Here is a 21,318-nt window from a genome sequence, read left to right on the forward strand (position 1 = left end):
AATAATTTCAATTAAACATTGTATTTTTTTCCTTTTCTCGCTAAATTTTCTTATTTCATTGTAGTACAAATGCACAGTCTGTCTAAAGCTGTTAGTATGCATTATGGTAGGCTATTCAAGCACTAGGAATATCACAGTCAAGCATAATCCTGACCTTATTCAACGGCTTCTAGCAGGATAGCAATCAGGAATGGTGCCTTCATTGATTATCATCTATCAAAGGTGTCCAGGCCATTCATAATATACATGGTGCAACCCTTTCTGCTATGCTAGATGAGGTCAGCCCACTCTTTAGACAGGAACTGAACCTGGGATCTTCCCGTGCTTATGGTTTGTCTATGGATTGAATGAACTTACTGAGCTACTGGAGAAGCAGATGATCAGAGCTGTTTTATTTTATGAGAAATGCTGTAGAAATTTAAGTTGTGTCTCATTAATTCTCCTCTTTAAATATTGCCCACCAGCATTACCTTCATTAAATGGAATTCAACATTTGGCACTCAGCAAGCTGAATACTGATGTTATAACAACAAATTAACCCAATGTCAGTCTATAATGGAACCAGCATTGCAAATAAGACATAATTTACAGCTGCCAGGCTGATGTCATACACCATAGGCCATTTGTGGTGCCAATTAAATCTCATTAGTTTAGCAAAATGAAATGACTGATTATGATATTACAAAAATCATCTTTAAACACGTTTCAACATATTAATGGCTTCATAATAGATTATATGATAATTCAAATGAGGTAATTTTTAAAAATTCAATCCACTCCTAAAAAGCATGCTTTCTAAAATTAAAATTGTAGTTATTTACACCCAGCTAAGATTTCAAGGTATTTCATCTGCATGCATGAGCAATTATAGCTGGTATCATTACCAATTACAGATACAATGACACACAGACAGATAGTGACACCAGGCCATCAAATTCTTCCAGGCCTCACTAAAAATAATGACTTTTAAATGCAAATACAGCACTTAAAACATATGCCTTTAGGCTATTTAGCATTCCCTAGAGATAGGGTAACTAAATTTACATATATTAAAAGTAAACAAGGAAACAGTTCATGCTCCAGGCCTGCTTGATATGGCGAAGGTCATTGGGTGATAATGCTAACTCACCTATTGTATTTGAAAGAATTTCTAACTTTTCATACCATCATCTGAGAGTGTTCACAAGGAAACACTGTCCTGTTTAAGAAAGAATGAGCTGGAACTTCAGTTGATTGTCCACATTAACTTATTCAAGGCCTCACTCTTAGTTCTCTACCTGGAGGAGGCAAGTTTCTGACCTCAAGCAACAATTTTATTCCTTAAACAAATCAGGAAACAAAAGAAACAGGGAGATAAGTAATACCACCTACAAGGTGGATAGACGCAGAGATTCCCTTATTCATCCAGTCTTCAGATACTAACAGTAGTATACTAAAGCACTGCAAATGTCAACAACAATCTTTTCCCTCATCCCCTCATACTGAATTGAAAGATCCATTTAAATTGACCTGCACCATGATTGTGTGCACTGCAGTAGGAGCTAAGAGGTGGGCCCAGGTCTTCCAGTTAGTGGCAGAACACACCTCTGACCGCATTTAAAATTGTCCCCCTACCTCCTTAGCTTCTTATGCTGGAGCCTTAGGACCTTCCTGCCCTGGCTCCAGCTTGGATCCAGAAAACAAGCAGAGCGGGGAAGCCTAGTGGTGAAGGGTAATTCCAGTAAAGGCATGTTCTTCTTTTGTCGTGAACTGAAGACCCCTAAGGTCTGTGGTCATTTCATTGACTTGCAGAGTTTTTTAATGCCCTGTCTTGTTAGATTCCCTCCCTCAACCCCACACTCCCGACAATGCTCACACACTGACAATGCTCATCCCACTGACACAGATCACTCCCTGACACTGTCCAACACCTCCCTTGACAATGCTCACACCCATCCAACACTGCTCAACCACTGACGTAGCTCAGCCCCATCCTGACAAAGCTCACGTCCCCACACCCCTCAACACAGCTCAACCCCCTCCATGCAATGCTCACCCCCCGAAATGGCTCAGCCCCTCCCAACAATGCTCTCACCCATCCAGCATAGCTTACTTCCAGGCCCAGCTCAACACCCTCCTGACAATGCTCGGATCCCGTGCCCCTAACACTGCAAAATCCTGATACAGTTTACTTACCCGACGCAGCTCACCGCACCCCCTCCCCGCCCCGACACAGCTCAACCCCTTCCCGACAATGCATGGATAGTATTGGCCCAGATTTTCTGATTGTAGTGGTAGTGAAACTGTCCATGTTTGCTATTATCACTCCACTGAAATTGACAGCAGCTTTGGAAGTCCTCACACACAGATTAACACAGAAATCCAGAATTTACTGGAAGTAATTCTATGCTTCTCCAGGAGTTGCACTGTTGTGGGTCCCCAAGCTGAAATCCCTACATAAACAGTGAATTGATGAAAACTTCTAATCTTAGGATGTTAGGTTACACCTTGTTGAATGAGATATAACTGGGTTGTTAATGGTGTACTAAATTCATAATTACTGCTTAACACTCTCATTGGCCCTGAAAAACCAACTTTATATTTGTGGAATGCTAAATTTCTCCATTATGATAAAATATCCACCAATTTTTAAATGTCTTTTTAAAGTTTAATCTTTATTTTAGCTTTTATCTTAATCCAAGCATAATAATTCATTTCACTATCAAAAATTTAAATCAAAAATTACTCATTGCTTCTAACTTCCTGTTTTGCCGCCTATGAGAATAAACTGCTGTCAGGAAAGGAAGTCCGTGCCACCAAGATCGCTAGATCTTTATGGACAGCATCCTTCAATGTCAGCAGTGAAAACCATAGCTTTGCTGCTGACTGCTAAATCCAGCCCAATGTGGGGATCACATCCCTGCTCCCTATGGCTGCCCTGCACCAAAAACGGTGGCTACTTCTGGAACTACATCAAGTCCCATGGAACAAAGTTTCGGGAACCCACACTGGAGGTAAGTCCAGGGGTCTCTTGTGGGGCTAGCAGAGGAGGCCCTGGGAGTGGGTGTGGAGGGGCAAGGGGAGTTGGGGGCTGGGTTGCAAAGGCCATGGGGTGGGAGGAGACACCTGGGCGTGAGGGGTGGGGGAAGGAATGCCTTGGGGAGGGGGTCGCGAGCCGGGAATTGGGAAAGTGGGGCTGTGAGGGTGGCTGGCCCCACTTTCTGCCTGAGGTCCGAGCAGACTAACCTGCTGGGCTTTCCCTTTGTCCCTGATCTCCTCCCAGTGACCTAAAAGTTGCAGCCCAGCAGGAAACAACCATTAATTGACCACGTTAGAGACTCAACTGGGTAAAGGATGGGTGGGCTGCTCTAGGCCTTGCCCACCCTCCATAAAATAGCTGCCAAGTTGAAGTGGGTGGGTAGGTGGTGGGAAGGATACTGGCAGAATTTTAGGGGGCCCCTGCCTGCAAACCCTCTGACGGGGGACCATAAAATTCTGCGCCATATGTGGGAACAACAGTACAAGAAAATTCTGCTTTCTTTTGCTTTATGGGACCTATTCCATGAGTCTAGGGATCAACAATCTTCATACCTCTGTGTGCTTAAGGATCCTGTGTCAGCCCATCCTTGGACCTTCTTGAGAAAATAATATCCTCACTTGTACAAATGGAGTTCCCTGAAGTATGGACCACGGCCCTCCTCCCATCTATGCCAAAGGTATCCATTCTGATAATTTGTCCCTCATCAGTGAAGGATAATGAAGAACAAATCGGACTCAATTACAATGATATTGAGAGGAACTCAGTTCTATTTGTTCATACTTATTTACTGGTTTGGCTTGCTTCAGCTTTTTGTGCCCGGAGTTTAACAAATGGCTGCTTTTAGCATGTTACCACATTATGAATAAATCCTAAATCAGAATATGAAAGCCTTTAGTGCCGGAAACTTGAAATATATGCAAATAAGTGGAAACATGCAATTAAACTTTATGGCACAGTGGTATGCACCTTGATGTCCCACAAAACTTGGACATCACTAGTCCTCGCTAGTCATATATTGCAACCTGTTGTGAAATAGTGATATGCAAAGTCTTCCTCACCAGCGTCCTCTCTGGACTGGTGCAATGTATGATGATGGAGGAGGAAGCAGGGTTTTGTTTTGTTCTGAGGTCCTACTAATCAATGTGTTGGCATGCTTAATCCCAAAGGCAATGTCACTCCATGTGTGAAAGAATGCTATTGCTTGGCTGAGAAGGATCTGGTCTGTTGCTGACTTCAATTAGGGAGAAATGGTGGTGTAGTGGTAATGTCACCAGACTAGAGCCCTAGACTTATGCTGTGGGACATAGGTTCAAGTTCCACCATGACAACTGGTGGAATTTAAAAACAGTTAATGAAATTGAAAGTTTTAGTAATGGTGGCATGGAACTATCATTGATTGTTGTAAAAACCCTGGTTCACTAATGTCCTTTAGGGAAGGAAATCTGGCATCCTTCCCTGGTCTGGCCAACATGCAACTCCAGATTCACAGAAAAATGGTTAATTTTTAACTGATCTCTGAAATAGTAAGTCACTTTCAAGGACAATCAGGGATGGGCAGCAAATGCTGGCGTTGCCACACATCCCATGAAAGAGCAAATTAAAAAAAATAATAATTGAAGCTCTGCAAATAAATGTGTGGTACATATGCCTACTGTCTAGGATTTGACCATGGCTGAACACCATGCTGTGAAGCAATCTTGTTATAACATCAAATGGAATGTGTGCTGGCTGATGACTTTGTTGAGGCTTTGATTGATGCCTTCTGTAATGGGCGCTCTACCCGTTTTTGTTAACCTCTTCTCTCTTATTTTCCTCCTTGGACAAGATGGACAACTCAAACAAAAGATAAACACACCGCAGCTACCTGTCATGTAGAACTACTTAATCAGATTAGTTGATTGAGACAGACACTGCAGAGGTTGTGTAGGCTAAGGAGTGCCTTCTATTTGGCCATGTAAATCAATAATGAACATAGCTCAGAGGGTGCATCATTAAGAAAATCATCTTGCCAACATCTTCCATTCTCTGTCTAACCTTTGAATGGAAGACTTTGTTACAAATATCTAATTTTATATGTTTTAGGAGTATAACTTTAAGTTTGGGGGTTGAAATTTTTAAATGCAAGACAAATAAAAACACCTGGTTTGAGAAGGCAGTAAACAAACCTAAAGTAATTGCAAATCAAAGGGTGGCCTATCTTTATTTAATAAAGTCAGAGTTGGAAGTGGAAAAATCCGAAACAATAGGCTACTTCCATGAGCTACTTGATGGAGAGTGAGGGTGTAATCATCCATGCCCACTGGCGTTGGACGTTTTTGGTGGCTTGAGCAGACAATATAGCGAGAAGACCAAAAATCGGATTCACGACATTGTGAAACCAACTTGCGATCATCCGCTCCGCTAGGCCGATGGCGGGCCATGTTTCCCACCATCGGACGTTGGGAACCTCATTGTAATACATCTGCATATTATTCTAAGCCCAGCCCACCAGAATTGTCCTAACCCTCTCGCTGGATTGTCCGCCCACATTGGCATGATTGCACGCCAACGTGTTTTACAACAGCATATAAAAGGGGTGCACTTGGCGGGCTGCACTTTGAGGAGAACTTGAAGGTGAGTACACGAAAACGTTGTGCAGCGCTCGCCCGGGTCGCCTGTTAGACTTCAAGGTTGAGGCATGTTGTGGGGGGTTTGTGGGGGTGGGGGGGGCGGTGGAAGATTCACATGAAACATAAAATTAGATATTAATAACAAAGTCTGCCATTCAAAGGTTACATAGAAAATGGAAGTTGTGGTTGAGGCATGTTGGGGCGGGGCGAGGTAAGGGCTGCCCTGTGGTTGAGGCGCGTTGGGGGTGAGCAAGGGCAGCCCTGCGGTTGAGGGGGATGGAGGAAGGGCTGCCCCGTGGTCGAGATGCGTTTGGTGTGTGTGGGGGGGGGGCCTGCCTTGTGGTAGAGGCGCATTAGGTTGTGGGGGAAGGGCTGCCCTGTGGTTGATGGTAGCGCAAAAGCATGTGCGGGGTGGCGTGGGGTGGGTGGGCGAAGGAAGCGGCAATACATTAGGGAAACCTTGTATAAAGTGACCATTCCTCTGCAACTGAGACAGTTCAGGCACAGCCACATTGATATGATTGGAGTCAGGCCTCTAGCTTCTCTGCCTACTCAGGCAATGCAGGGGCATCAAAGTGCCACAAAGTGCTCAACTCTGTCAACCGCAGGGGTTCCATTCACTGAATGTGCAGCTGGTATGTGACCATGCGACCACCAAAAGCGCATCCTGCAGGTCTGCGCACAGTTTCCAGGGAGTGTCCACGACTCCTACATTCTCAGTTGGTCACGGATCCCTGACATTTTCCTGGTCCACAGAAGCTGCAGGGATGGCTCCTTGGGGACAAGGGCTATCTGCAAAGGGCGTGGCTGATGACACCCGTGTGGCAGCCTCAGACAGCAGCAGAGCGAAGGTATAACGAGGCTCATGCTGGAGTCCGCAGCATGGAGCAGGCCATCGGGATGCTGAAAATGATGTTCTGGTGCATGGACTGATCTGGTGGAGCCCTGCAACATAGTTCACAGAGGGTGTCACGCATTGTCATCGTCTGCTGCGCCCTTTACAACCTGGCGCTGCAATGGGGAGAGGAGTTGGCTGAGGAAAACTTGGAGGAGCTGGAGGTCTTCTCTGAAGAGGAGGACTCAGACGGGGATGAGGGTGAGGAGGTCCTCGAAGGTGACGATGATGGGGATGAGGCTCTTGCACTGGCCAGATGAGCAGGCGTGCTTGGAAGGCCCCCATAGCTGCTAGATTTGTGGATGATGATGACAACATGCAGTGAGAAGACACCATGGGTCCTCATATTGCATCTATGAATGTTTGCCTCCAGTCTGGCTTATGGTAGCACACATACCTTCTCTGATAATGCTCCTGTCATGGAGAGGCAGTGGAGGCCCTGATAGTCACTCGATTGCAGGAGGATGATGATGACATACAGTGAGGACACTCCATAGATCTTCACATAGAGAATGTCTGACTCCTGTCTGGCTGAGGGCAACTCGCTTGCACTCTGTGATCAGGGTCATATCATAGAGATGCAGCCATGAAACCTCCAGAACATCTGATCCTTTGTCTGCCTTCAGCACCTGTCCCCTTCAGGAGCACAGTGCCACTGGTCATAGATGCTGAGGAAACGGGGTCCAGCGCCACCTTAAAGCTGCCAAGAGCACATAGAGAAAATGACGGTACTCTGTGACACCTGCCCACGGGATTCTGACAGCAATGTCAAGCACTGTCAAGGTTCAGGCATCTGAAATGTGTCCAGGGAGCATGAGGTCAGACCATCACTTTGGTCTGAAGGCTGCACAGAACATAGGGAAGAGGCCCTGGACTGAGAGACCTGCCTTTATCTTGTACAGAAAGGTTTCACATCTGAATGATACGAACACTGCTCATCAGAACAAGGAGCCATAGGCAGGGAGACATTCTTGGAAGTTTATTGACAATAGTAAACAGTATGCTCAAGTGATTAACACCCGTGCCCAGGCTGTCAACTACATCTTCTTAACTTTCCGAACCATGCTGCTACATCTTGGTGCTCCCTGCCCATCCACAGCGGAGGCGGAGACAGCCTGCGGACTGCTACGCCCTGTCTGTGATGGCCTTGGTGGGCGTCATCTGGAGGGCCCCGCCCTGCTTTTGGTGTCCTGCTGTGTGGCAGTGATACCCTCCTCGGCCTGTGGAGCTGGAGCTGCTGAGGTCTGAGGAAGAGGGGATTCAGATGGGCTGGACACTCCTGGAGTCACCTGGATGGATGGCCCTGGGGTGGGGGGGGGGGGGGGTACACCTGCTGACCTGTTTCCCTATGGCTGACCGAGGGTCCCTGGATGACCCTTTCAGGAGAAGGGCTAGCTGGAGTGAGATTGAGTTGCCCCGCACTCGCTCGCATGCACACTGTTGGAGGCCAACTATGACGCCAGCAATGGAGTTGAGCATCTGAAGCAGTGCAGGAGTGACGTCCTGGACCAAGGTCTTCGTGGCGGTCGCCATCCTACCAGTGTTGACCTCGGTACGTTGGCATGCCAGAGCTATTGCCTCAGCCTGAAGGTGGACGGACTCCTCCAACGTGCCTTGCAATCTGAGGAGTGCTGCGGACATCACTTCCTGATATTCCCAAGCTTGCCGTTGTAGCTCCAGCAACTGTGACATGACCGAATCCAAAGGATCATCATCTGACTCAGACTCAGCAGATTTCTGGCCTCCAGCAGTCCTCCGAGTATCGGATACCTGGGAAGTCCCTGCCACCGCCTGCTGTGGATCAGAAAGTGCAATGTGCTCACCGGATTGTGATCCCAAGGCTACTGTAAAGCTAGTTCCCACCGAGGTGTGTGTTTCTGGAGGGTGGAGGGTGTGTGAGTGCTGTGACGGGACTTCAAGGAGGGTGCCTCCAGATTCCTCTTCAGAAGTTTCTTTGGGGCTTGATTGTAGCCCTGGGTCATGGACTCTGTCGGCTGTTTCCCAGATGTTCTGCGGAAGCAAGAGGGGATAATTAGTGCAAGGCAGTGGCCTGTCAAACAAGACCACTCACAGCATGGTTGTCTGATGGATTTTGCACTGCTGGATCCTCACTTGGTAGAACACCGCCGACCTCACCCTCAGCACAGGATCCTTGCTGGCCAGCTGGATGACTTTGTTTTCAAAGTATGTGAGGACCTTAGTTTCAGTCATTCCTCCACCGGTCCGCCTCTCACTCTTGTTGTGTGCCAGCTTGTCCTGCATGAATAGAGATGGAGAGAGTGTAAGCAGGACGCCTGCCAGGACAGATAAGTATGCCTGACATGTGTGAGTGGTGAATGGTTCCATGGATGGGATGAGGACAATGACAGTGTGAGAGAGTGAATGGTGATGTCCCTTGAACCGGCAGTGAGTGAGGGCCCTGTGGATGTGTGATGGGTTTGTAAGTGTGTGAGTTGAGAGTGATGAGTAGAGAGAATTAACCTGGTGGAACGGAGGAGATCATTCATCGTCTTGTGGCACTGGGTGGCTGTCCTCTTGTGAAGGATGTTGGCACTAACCACTGCTGCCAGCGCCTCCCAATCTAGATTGGTGAGGTTGCTGCCCATCCTGCCGCCAGAGCGGGGATAAAGGACAACACCGTAAGTCTTCACTGCGTCCAAAAGGTGCTCGATGGACGGCTCATTGAACCTGGCACCTGCAATTTTTTTGCCTTTCAGGGCCATCTCTTCTTTCCAGCAATTGTGGGCTGGCAGCTCTGAGAGGTGTATGTGCGGTTGGACTTTAAATATGGCATCCGGCGTGCTGAAGCGGTGAGGTGATGGCGTGGCATTTTATTGTCTATATCCTGTTTTACGACATGAATGAGAGCCCGCCCACATGGAAACAGCATGTTTCCTGGGAATGCATAATTAATGCGGCAGGTTTGGAACGATATGGCATGAAAAGCTGCCATTGCAGCCGGATGGTAAAACGTTGTTTTACCCACCCGCTACCGCACTTAGTGCAAATCTGGGATGATTCTGCCCAGAGCTGTTTCAATAAGGGGTTTAAATTATTCATATGGCTTCCCAGAACAAAGGGAAGATTTTGGAATTGGAGATAATTAGTTTCCATCTGGGACATCCCAGGTGTGCCACATTGACGTGGGGACAGACTACATGGAGGATCTTTTTAATTTTGGGTTTTTATCTGGTCATTTCTCACAGAAACAGGCAGTTGGAGTCAACTTGGGAGCAGCTTTGAGACAGGCTAAAAGGGAATCTGCCAGCAGGTGGAACAAGGAGCAGAGGGCTATCAGACACATCTGATTTGGAGTCAAGTAATATGGAGAGAAAAGCCTGAAATGATTAATTTTCTGTTACGTTATTAAAATGTGCATAAGGTAATGAAACATTAAAGTCAAACTGGCCACTTTGCTAGCTTGATCTTTGTAGGAACACAAGGGTTAAGGGAACAAAAGTAATGAAAACCTGGTCAATTTACCTCAGTACGGAATGTCCTAAAACAGGATAAAGACGATAAAATGACTCAAAGTTTGTAATCACAAGAGGTCAGGTATGGTGTCGGTTGTTATTGCAGATGTTCCAATGGTACCAATACCTGTCAATTTGTCTTTCATCCATCCTCGTTCTGTGGGTTGGCCATACTATGAACAGTCTTTCTTCACTGATTTCTATTCTCTGTTGCCTTCACACTGCCTGTCCGATAGCGAGGCCAGTCCACTTTCTGATGTTATCCATCCATGACATCTTGGGCCTTCCTTGTGCATGTTTTCCAGGGGGAGAATTTTCCCCCCGTTGGGGGGCTTGTGCAGGGACGGGCAGAGAAGGGAGGAATTAAGGCCCGCCCAGCGTGATGTGCGCCCGGAAGTGCTGAGCGCTCCCTGTGTGGGCGGTGGGGGTTCCCTGAGTCGGAGCCTGCCATCTTTCGCGCGCGCGAAAGAGCTCACAAATCTCCCTGAGGCACAGAGCTGCCTCAGGGAGATTAGTTTAAGTTCCCAAAATTTTAATAAAGAAAATAAAAAATTTTAAGACATGTCCCCTCATGTGACAGTGTTACATGAGCTGGGACATGTCAATGAATTTTTATAAAAAATTTTATTCAATTTATAAACACTTTATGAAACCTCATCCCGCCTGTGGATGAGGTTCCATGAAAATTGCGAAGGCCGCCTGGGGTTTTTGCCTGCCTGCCAACCTTAAGGTTGGATGGGCAGGTCAGTTTATTAGTTTAATTGATATTTAAATGGCCTTAATAGGCCTTTGACAGTTTGGTGGGCGAGCAGCCAACTCAGCTGCGCCCCCGCCGAACTGAAAAGCTAAATGACGCGCGGTGACGTTGGGGCGCCCGCCCGACGTCACCGTCCGTCATTTTAGGCCTCGGCGAGTGGGCCTCGCCCCCACTCACTGAGCCGAAGATTCAGGCCCAGGTGTTTTGCCTTGCATTAATTCTTTTTCCAAACAGTCCTCTCCTGCTCACATCACATGTTCAAAATGAGCTTTCTTGATATCACCGCCTCAAGCAAGTTCCTTCTAACACCAGCTTTCTTGAGCATCCACTTGTTTATCTGCTTGGCCATTTATGACACATGTAATATCTATCTGAGCCCTTTCATTTCAAATGTTCTTATTCAAACCTCGCCACTGTTCTTGTTGGTCCAGCTTTCATAGCCATACATTGTCACATAAGGGCTTTCAGAAAATGAATTTTCTTTGTAAATCAAGATGCTGTGGCTACTCCATACTCTTTTAAGTAAGTTCACAATGCCATGACCTATGTTAAGTCTTGCCTGAAATTCTTTGGTAGATTCTGCATCTTCCGTGATGAGTGACCCAAGATAGTGGAAGATATCAACCTGTTCAAGCTGAACTTGCAGGTCTTTCCACCCATCCTCATCACCTTAGTCTTGTTGACATTGATCAGGAGACTATATTTCCAGTTACCTTGATCAAGACGATCCGCCAACTTCTGTAGCTCCTCCACTGACATAGCGAGCAGAATAATGTCATCAGCAAATGGAAGATTCAAAACTTGCTGCCCATCAATCGGTATCCTACCTTTGTATCCATCAAGTGTCTCTCACATAACCATTGCTGCGAGGATGTTGAACATATATGATGAGAGGACCTTGTTTAATGCTCCTTTTGACTCTGAACCATTCTGAGAGGGTGCCAGCACTTTGACCCTAGCTTGTTGCTTACGATAAAGCTTGGCTAGCAAGTCGATTAAATGTGGGTATCCCATGGGTATCCCATGTCTAACATTGTCAACTACAGTTCCTCATGTGAAACTGCATCAAACGCCTTCTCAAAATCAATCAAGCACATCTATATTGGCTGCTGATGTTCTTGGACTTTGCGTATTATGATTCTAAGATTCCAAGACCTATGATTAACAAAACATTGACAGCATGGATCTCATTAAGAGAATTCTGAAACAACTTCTGATCTCATAGGTTACCATTGTGGTCAGGAGAGTGGGCACCCTTGAAATAGCGTGAAGATATGTAGCTCTGAAGAAGAGTCATATGGACTCGAAACATTAACTCTGTCTTTCTCTGCACAGATGCTGTCAGACCTGCTGAGATTTTCCAGCATTTTTTGTTTTTGTTTGTGAAGATATGTACACTTGGATGATGCTTATCAACCATGTGAAATGCTAAGCCTTTAAAAGTCTAAAAGGACATTTTGAAACAGATCATAGATACTCTGTCCATGACGGTGACATCACCTTTGACGACTCATAGAGCTGACCTTGCAGGGAGTAACCAATCTTTGATCACCACAGCTTTTGAAGACATGTACAGGGGGGTATAAGCAAGATGTACCTTTTCTTTATTCACTAAGACTACTTCTACCATTTTCCCTATCTTTTGTGTAGACCTTATCATCTGGTATATTTAGTTACCAGTCCTGACAGTTTTGTAGCCATGTCTCCGTAATGGTTACCATGTCATATCCTCTGACTTGAATATGTGCCTGAAATTCATTCAGTTTGTTCTTTATACTCTGTGCTTTTATATAAAGAATGTTTATTTGGGCCACACACCCTAACTTGTCCTTCTGCTCTTCTTACTCACACATTTCTTATTTCTCTATACTGGTTAATTAATTTACATATTTTAGTTTTCCTTTTACCTGTGATGCCTACAACACAATTTATGACTGTTATTCTACTGTCTTTTTGTTTGCTTTTGAATTAATATTTAACTACCCTTCCACCTGAGCCCTGTCCCCCAGTTTACAATTTGAAAATCCTTGTGACCACTCCATTTATCCTTGCTGCTAGGACCCTGGTCCCAGCCTGGTTCAAGCAGAGCCTGTCCCAATAGTACTGTTCCTTCCTGACCCTGGTGCTAGTGTCCCATGAACCATGAAACTATAGAGTACCTCTTCAGCATGGCTATTTGTCTTTTTCTCAGCTGTAGTCATCTTTAATTGAAGATCTTTGGCTTGAGACTTCTCTTTCATGAGCTCCTCACAGACACTATGATGTTTATTTTTCAGCTGTTCCATCTCTTCTTCCAGTGTAGATATATGATGTTCCTGATCCTTAATCTGTGAAATCACCAAGGCATTCTACTTATTGTAATGAGAATATATTGGGAATTAACATTTTTGGCAGTATGTTATGCTCACATAGAATTGATTTTTTTTGTTATTTGTGAAAGATTTACAGGTAAAATGGCAGTTAGAATTCAAATAAACAGCTGATTCCATAGGCCCAAATGAGTTTGAACAATCTGGTTGCTAGCAGGCATGTGTCCACAGCACCAAACTGCACCAGCGTGACATTTTAATAATTTCTACACCAGTGTGCTAAGGTCTAAGATTCCTTTCGTACTCTAATTTATGGAGGGGAATGTAAAAATGTCACATGGGTACGGTAGATTTTATCTTTCTACAGCCAAGGCTAACACATACAGTTAAGGATGAACAATGGGCGTTGTAATCTGAATCTAATCACAGTATAACTGACCGGAAAAAGCTCAATTCTAATACTGGATGCCAGTCAGGAAAGAGTCCATTCCAAAGAACATGGTCTGAGCATGGGCAGGTGGGTATATGCCATCTTTTGCAATTGGACTGCTCAAATAATAGCAAGGTGATTAGGTTAAATCAGTCTTCATAGACTTGAGCAAGAATATAAAAAAGGGTGCTCTGACCACAGAGATTGTAACGACTCACATTGACTGACATGTCTCGGGCACGACTGGGGTCTATTCACATGGAGGTTGTGCTTCACCCCAGGGCGTAACAATAATACTTTTGGTTTTAAATTACTGCTCAGATGTTACTTATACTGAATAAAAAATAACAACTATCATGAATAACGGTATTGCTTTGAACCTTTTTTAAAACTTGAGGTTGAAGGGGTTGAAGGGTTAATTGGCTGTGACACCCCTGAATTCCAACACTTGTCAAGGACTACTTGTGAGCAATGTCACCACAGACCACTTATAATAATAGGAAGTTTATTTACCATCTGCATTTCGCTTCTTTGTTTCATTTTGAGATTATCCACTTCTGCCTCCAATTCAGACGTATGGTACTTTAATTTAACCAGCTGCCTTTGTTGCTTCTGATATTGGCTCTGTTCCTGATTAAGCTCATCCCGTAAGTACCTTACTAGATCCTCTTGTTGCTGAAACTACAAAACAAATACCAACAGTATTAGAGCATTACAATAACTGCTGAGTATTGGGAACATATGTAAATCCGTAAATAACTTAATTTAAATTTCAGAGATCTATTTTGAGGTCAGCTCCCAAATTTTCTTCAATGGGACAAATCTGTTAATCTAGGCTGACAAATTACCTTGGTAATAGGAATTTATGTAACTGCTATTGAAAGCTTGGATACAATAAAAAAAAATTGAAGCAATATGGTAGAAATACTTCCATTTATCCAGCATCTTGTTATGTTGAAAATTCTCAAAGCACTTCACACAGAATGCATTATTTTGCAAGGCATGTCTCTACCAGGGTCTTCTTGCCAACCAATCAGCACTTTCTTCTCATACAGTATAAATATGTTGTTTCCCCTGACCCTAGTGTTTTCTTGCGAATTGACCTGATGTGTGCAAGACGAAAAGTTTCGACAAGGAAATATCTAAGTCACATTCTATACATACCTCACGCACATAGAGCATGTCTATTTGACTGGGAAAAGCTGATATCCTGCACCTCTTGTCTGTGGGCAAGACTCACTAAAAGTTGATTCTTTCTAATTATTCTTTCACTGGATGTGAGCATCTCTGGCTAAGACAGCATTTATTGCCCATTCTAATTGCCCATGAGAAGGTTGTGGTGAGCTGCCGTCTTGAACTGCTGCAGTCCATGTGGTATAGGTATATCCACAGTGCTGTTAGGAAGGGTTTTCCAGGATTTTGACCCAGTGACAGTGAAGGAACAGCGATATAGTTCCAAGTCAGATGGTGTGTTTCTTATAGGGGGATTTCCAGGCGGTGGTGTTCCCATGCAGCTGCTGTCCTTGTCCTTCTAGGTGATAGAGGTTACAGGTTTGGAATGTGCTGTTAAAGGAGCCATGGTGAGTTGCTGCAGTGCATCTTTCAGATTGTGCACACTGTTGCCACTGTGCATCGGTGGTGGAAGGAGTGACTGTTGAAGGCTGTGGGCTGCTTTGTCTTGCATCCTGTCGAGCTTCTTGAGTGTTGTTGGAGCTACACACATCCGGATAAGTGGACAGCATTCTATCACACTCCTGATTTGTGCCTTGCAGATAGTTGACAGTGCTTTGGGGAGTCAGGAGGTGAGTTACTCACTGTGGAATTCTCAGCCTTTGACCTGCTCTTGTAGTCACAGTATTTATATCACTGATCCAATTCAGTTTCTGGTCAATGGTAACCCCCCTGAATGTTGATAGTGGGGGATTCAATGATGGTAAGTATGTCAAGTGGAGATGGTTGGATTCTCTCTTATTGCAGACGGTCATTGCCTAGCACTTGTATGGCGCAAACGTAACTTGCCACTTATCAGCCCAAGCCTGAATGTTGTTCAGTTCTTGCTGCAAATGGACGTACATTGCTTCAGTATCTGAGGAGTCCAAATGGTGCTGAACACAACAGACATCCCCACTTCTGACCTTATGATGGAGGGAAGGTCATTGATGAAGCAGCTGAAGATGGTTGGGCCTAGGGCGCTAACCTGAGGAACTCCTGCAGCAATGCCCTGGGACTGAGATGAGCAAACTCCAACAATCTCACCATCTTCCTTTGTGTTAGGTATGACACCAGCCAGTGGAGAATTTTCCCCCTGATTCTTATTCGCACCAGTTTTGCTAGGGCTCCTTCATGCCACTCTTGGTCAAATGCTGCCTTGATATCAAGGGCAGTCACTCTCACATCATCTCTTGAGTTCAGCTCTTTTGTCTATGTTTCGACCAAAGCTAATGAGGGCAAGCATTGAGTGGCCCTGGCATAACCCAAACTGAGCGTCAGCTGAGTAAGTGCAGTTTGGTAGCACTGTTGACAACCTCTTCTATCACTTTGCTGATAATCAAGAGTAGATTGATGGGGTGTTAATTGGCTGGGTTGGATTTGTCCTGCTTTTTGTGTACCGGGCATACCTGGGCAGTTTTCCACATTGCTGGGTAGATGCCAGTGTTATAGCTACACTGGAGCAGCTTGGCTAGGGGCGCAGCTACTTCTGGAACACAAGTCTTCAGTGCTATTGCCGGAATGTTGTTGGGGCCCATTGCCTTTGCTGTATCCAGTGCCTTCAGCGGTTTCTTGATATCATGTGGAGTGAATCAAATTGGCTGAAGGCTGGCATCTGTGAAGCTGGGGACCTCAGCAGGGGGCCAAGATGGATCATCCACTCGGCATTTCTGGCTGAAGATGGTTTCAAATATTTCAGCTTTGTCTTTTGCACTGATGTGCTGGGCTCCCCCATCATTGAGGATGGGGATGTTTGTAGAGCTACCTCCTCTAGCTAGTTGTTTAATTGTCCACCACCATTTATGACTCAATGTGACAGGGCTGCTGAGCTTGGATCTGATCCATTGGGTATGGGATCACTTAACTCTGTCTATTGCATGCTGCTTCTGCTTTCTGGCATGCAAATAGTCCTGGGTTGTAGCTTCCCCAGGCTGACACCTCATTTTTAGGTATACCTGATGCTGCTCTGGAAACCCCTGCTGCACTCTTCATTGAAACTGAGTTGATCCACCAGTTTGATGGTAATTGTAGAGTGTGGGATATGTCGAGCCCTGAGGTTACAGATTGTGGTTGTGTACAATTATGCTGCTGCCAATGGCTCAAAGCGTCTCATGGATGCCAAGTTTTGAATTGATTGATATGTTCAAAATCTATCCTATTTAGCTCGATGGTAGTGCCACACAACACGATGGAGATTAACCTCAATGTGAAGACGGGACTTCGTCTCCACAAAGACTGTGCGGTTGTCACTCCTACCAATACTGTCATGGATAGATGCATCTGTTACAGGAAGATTGATGAAGATGAGGTCAAGTATGATTTTCCCTCTTGTTGGTTCCCTCACCTGCCGCAGACCCTGTCTAGCAGCTATGTCATTTAGGACTTGGCCAGCTTGGTCAGTAGTGTGCTACCAGACCAGTCTTGGCGTTGGACATGGAAGTCCCCACCCAGAGTACATTTTTCACCCTTGTCACACTCAGTGCTTCCTCCAAGTGGTCCTCAACATGGCTTCTTCAACATGGAGAGGTACTGATTCATCAACTGGGGCGGTGCAATAGGTGGTAACCAGCAAGAAGTTTCCTTAAATAAAGGAAATGTGATCTGAAGTCCTGAGTAGTGCTCAGATGTTTGCCCACATAAAAACAGTGGAATAAGGGAGGCCTGTTAATTCATTGAGGTCCTGTTGTTGAAGATACACTGTTCTATCTTGTAGCAACTGACTATTTTAATAACTGGTCATTAGAGGAGCTTCTTGCAGCCTCCCTGACAGCTAATTAAAACTATACCGTATTTCTTTTTTGTGACAATATTCACAGCTAACACCGTTAATGGGTATCCCTATGGGTACACATCTTCCTTTGCAGATTCTGGAGGATGAAGATCAAACAGGCATACCAGACAGATGTATCCACACTTTGAAGACACCCCATTTTAAGTCAGTCTTATGCTGGCACTCCTGTGTACGTGGGCTACATTCTTGAACCTGGACATTTCTGCAGATACCTGAAGGTCTCTGTTACAGAACGAATCACACACCTGCAGTAGATTTGCAAATCAATTCCAGGACATGGAGTGTCAATATTGTTGAAAGGTGGAGTACATGGTACAGAGAGGGATGATGTAAAAAACGAAGGGGTGCAATCAGAGTTAATCTGGGTGCAGCTCAAATATAAAAAGGACTTGTCAAATTAATATAAAATTATGGGCCAGAACTTCGTGGAGTGACAATCACAATTAGATTGCCACTCCATTCCTTTTAACTTTCCTTAGTCAGGAGTTACACATTTCTTGCCTGACTATCCGGCTCAGGCCTGCTAAGAAATGTGTAGCATACCGGCTCCTGGGACTCTTCTGTGCAGGGCAGCAGTGGCGGGAGAAGTAAAGCCGCGCCCCCATTTTACAGCACTAGCTGTTAAAGGTTCCAGATAATTTAAAGGGGTTGGGGTGCATTTTTGGCGTATGGGGAAATGGTTAGGAGTCGGGGTGTTAGTTAGAGGGTGGGAGGGTAGTCGGGGGTTGGTCAGAGGTGGGGAGGATAGTTGGGGGATGGTCAGGGGTCTAGTCAGAGGAGGGGGGTGGCGAGGTGGGGTGTGCGGGGGTGGGTTGGGGCATCACTCGTATAGTCACCCAGGAGTTAGAAGTGGTTTTAATCCTTCTAACTTTTCCTGAGTCACTATTCTGCTAAGAGAGTCTGAAGCCTCCGAAGTCTCCAATTTAAATCGGAGTATCAGATGGTTGCCAATGCAGGGTAATTGCCCATCGGAAGTTTGACCTTCCAGGAAATTCCCATGCAGTCCTTGTGTGGGAACTTCAGGGGGTTTACCAGTGCATCTTCTGGGGTACCTTCTGGGTATGACTCCTCGGAGATCAGGAGTTTTGGTCCAATATTAGATCTCCAAATTATGGGAAGGTAACAGAAGAGGGAATCTGCAGTCAGATTTGAGCTGCAGGGCCAGATTTTCATGGAGTTGTGGAGTCTCTTAAAAATGGAGCGCGGGACCCAGATGCAGAAGTCCTGCTCTCATTTCCGACAGATCCAATTTTTGCCAGTTGGAGAAAGTGGGTGGGATATGATTCACACATGATGGAAACCTGAACTCAGCAGGGCCATCTGAATTCAGTACTCAGTTCAAACAACCTCCATTTTTGATGTAGCAGGGGCTTTAACCTGTAATGTGTGAGTCACAGATCTTTAGAGTAGGCGTAAATCCTCTTGAAGGGCAGATAAGCTTTGTAGAACTGTCATGATGTGAAATTATTTAAATCCCTAGCCCATTAAAAATTAATTTAAAGAACAGGCTGCCTGTGTCAGTGAGAGTTGAAAAACCTCTGGTCCAGCAGTTACAAGAGTTGTTTGTTGACATTTCCCAACGGCTCTCATTCTTTCATTATGAATGCTTGTCTGCTTTTCACAAGCAATAATTATCTCAGCAGGGGGTTCCTAAGATCACAGTTTGATTGACAGTTCAAACAGGTTATTAAAGGAATAGCTGTCTTTGATGCAAGGTTATGGTAACAAGTTGTTTGTTTTTAAAAGGGAATAAGGACATGAGGAATTTAAAAGTTTTGAATGGGCTTTCATGAGTGGGGCTAATTTTAAAAGTATAGTGAAGGCTGTAATGGATATTTAGACATTTATTTTATTTCATCTCAACATAACTCCTGAGGTCTGCCCATGGTGTATTCTGGGTGAGTTGGCATGGAGGGCGTAAGGACAAAGGGTAGTGGGTAGGGGTCATGGGTTGACAGTAAGCTGGAGTGGGGCTGTAAGTGGCATGAATTGACATGAAGGGTGTGAGGGGCCATTAAGGATGGCATGAGAAGTGGACGGGGGGGTAATAGGTTGTGCAAGGTGAGGGCTAGAGGGCCTAAATTTTAACAAAATAATTGGGACAAAGTCCCAGAGAACTGGGATAAGCTGTTTAAAAGGCCCATCTTGGCACTTGGCCACCCTGATGTACTTCCGGAGTGGGCCCAACTCTATCCTGTACCCTTCCACCACCACCCTCCAACCGTCCTTCGTGAAAATTGGGTCTGACAGGGCAAAAATCTCAGTATGGTGCAAGAGGCCAATCGGTCCATCGAGTTCATGCCAATGTCTGTAGAGCAATCCACATAGTCTCATATGTATGCTCTATCCCCATAGCGCTGCAAGTTTATTTCCCTCAAGTTCCCATCCAATTTCATTTTGAAATAATTTATTGTCTCCACTTTGACCACCCTTGTAGGCAGAGAGTCCCAGGTCATTACCATTCATTGTATAAAAAGGTTCTTCCTCACATCTACCCTGCATCTCTTGCCCATAACCTTAATTCTATGTCCTCTCGACCCTGTATCATCAGTTAATGGGAACAGATTTTCTTTGCCTACCTTATCTACACATATCATAATCTTGCACATCTTGATCAAATCTTCCCTTTGTTCCAAGGAGAATAACCCCAGTTTCTATGATCTAACCTTGTAACTAAAATCCCTCATCCCTGGAATCATTCTGGTAAGTCCCCTCAGCACTCTCTCAAAGACCCTCACATCCTTCCTAAAGTGTGGTGACCAGAACTGCATGCAATTTTCTAGTTGTGACCTATAAGATTCAGCATAACTTCCCTTCTCTTGTGGTCAATACCTCTGTTTACAGCACAGGATCACATATGCTTTGCCAACTACTCTCTCAATTTATCTTGCTACTTTCAATAATTGATACATATGAACCCCAGGTCCCTCTGTCCTTGCACACTCTTTAGAACTATGCTATTAAATGTATTGCCTCTCTCCATCCCTTCTGCAAAAATAATCACCTCACACTTCTCTATATTAAATTCTACCTGCATCTTGTCTACCCATTCTGCCAACCTATCTATATCCTGTTGCAGCTGATTAGTAACATTCTTACTGTTTGTCACACTTCCAAGTTTGGTGTCCTTGGCAAATTGTGAAATGTTTCTCTGTATTTCAATATCCAAGTAGCAATGAGTAGCAATAATGAAATTATTGTTTTGGGATATTTTAATTATCCATAAAAATATGGAGATTCACAGCACATAAGGAGGCCATTCGGCCCACTGTGTCTGCACTGGCTGACACGTAGCCATCCGGTCTAATCCCATTTCCCAGATCCTTGTAGCATTTCTAGTGCACATCCAAATACTTTTTTAATATTATGAGGGTTTCTGCCTCTACCACCTTTTCAGGCAATGGGCCCCAGATTCTTACCAACTTCTCAGTGAACAAATTTATCCTTGAATCTCCTCTGAACCTACTACCTCTCACCCTAAATCTATGCCCCAGGTTATGGACCCCACAACCAAAGGGAATAAGGCCTTCCCATCCACTCTATCTACATCCATTTATCGCTTGTCACAGAGGGGGAGGAGAATAGAATCCCTGAAATGTTTTTACGACTCCTTCCTCAAACTGTACATTAATAGGCTTACAAAGGTTGTATTGTTAAATCTGTGGTTGAGCTAAATATGGGTAAACAGCTTGGGAATAGTTACCTTAATGTAAAGTTCAAGATCCAAATAGAAAGACGAAAACATCAGTCCAAAAACAATACTACCAAATTGGATTAGCGCAGGCCATAGAAAGAGGGAGGTGGAAGGAAGGAGTGGCACATGGGC

General features: G+C 44.9%; 1 protein-coding gene across 4 annotated transcripts in view; it reads right to left on the minus strand.

Annotated features, from left to right (window-relative positions):
* The window catches only part of LOC144679671 (uncharacterized), a 665,324-nt gene that overhangs the window by 127,335 nt on the left and 516,671 nt on the right, over nt 1-21,318 (minus strand). For all 4 annotated transcript variants that reach the window (XM_078540272.1, XM_078540271.1, XM_078540274.1 and 1 more), the window contains 2 exons: nt 14,006-14,173; nt 12,913-13,080 (listed from right to left, as the gene is read on the minus strand). In XM_078540272.1, the coding sequence (XP_078396398.1) occupies nt 12,913-13,080; nt 14,006-14,173 (336 nt within the window). The remainder of the gene's footprint in view (nt 1-12,912; nt 13,081-14,005; nt 14,174-21,318) is intronic.

The sequence above is a fragment of the Cetorhinus maximus genome, chromosome 4 (genome assembly GCF_964194155.1).
Source record: "Cetorhinus maximus chromosome 4, sCetMax3.hap1.1, whole genome shotgun sequence".
NCBI classification, from domain to species: Eukaryota; Metazoa; Chordata; class Chondrichthyes; order Lamniformes; family Cetorhinidae; genus Cetorhinus; species Cetorhinus maximus.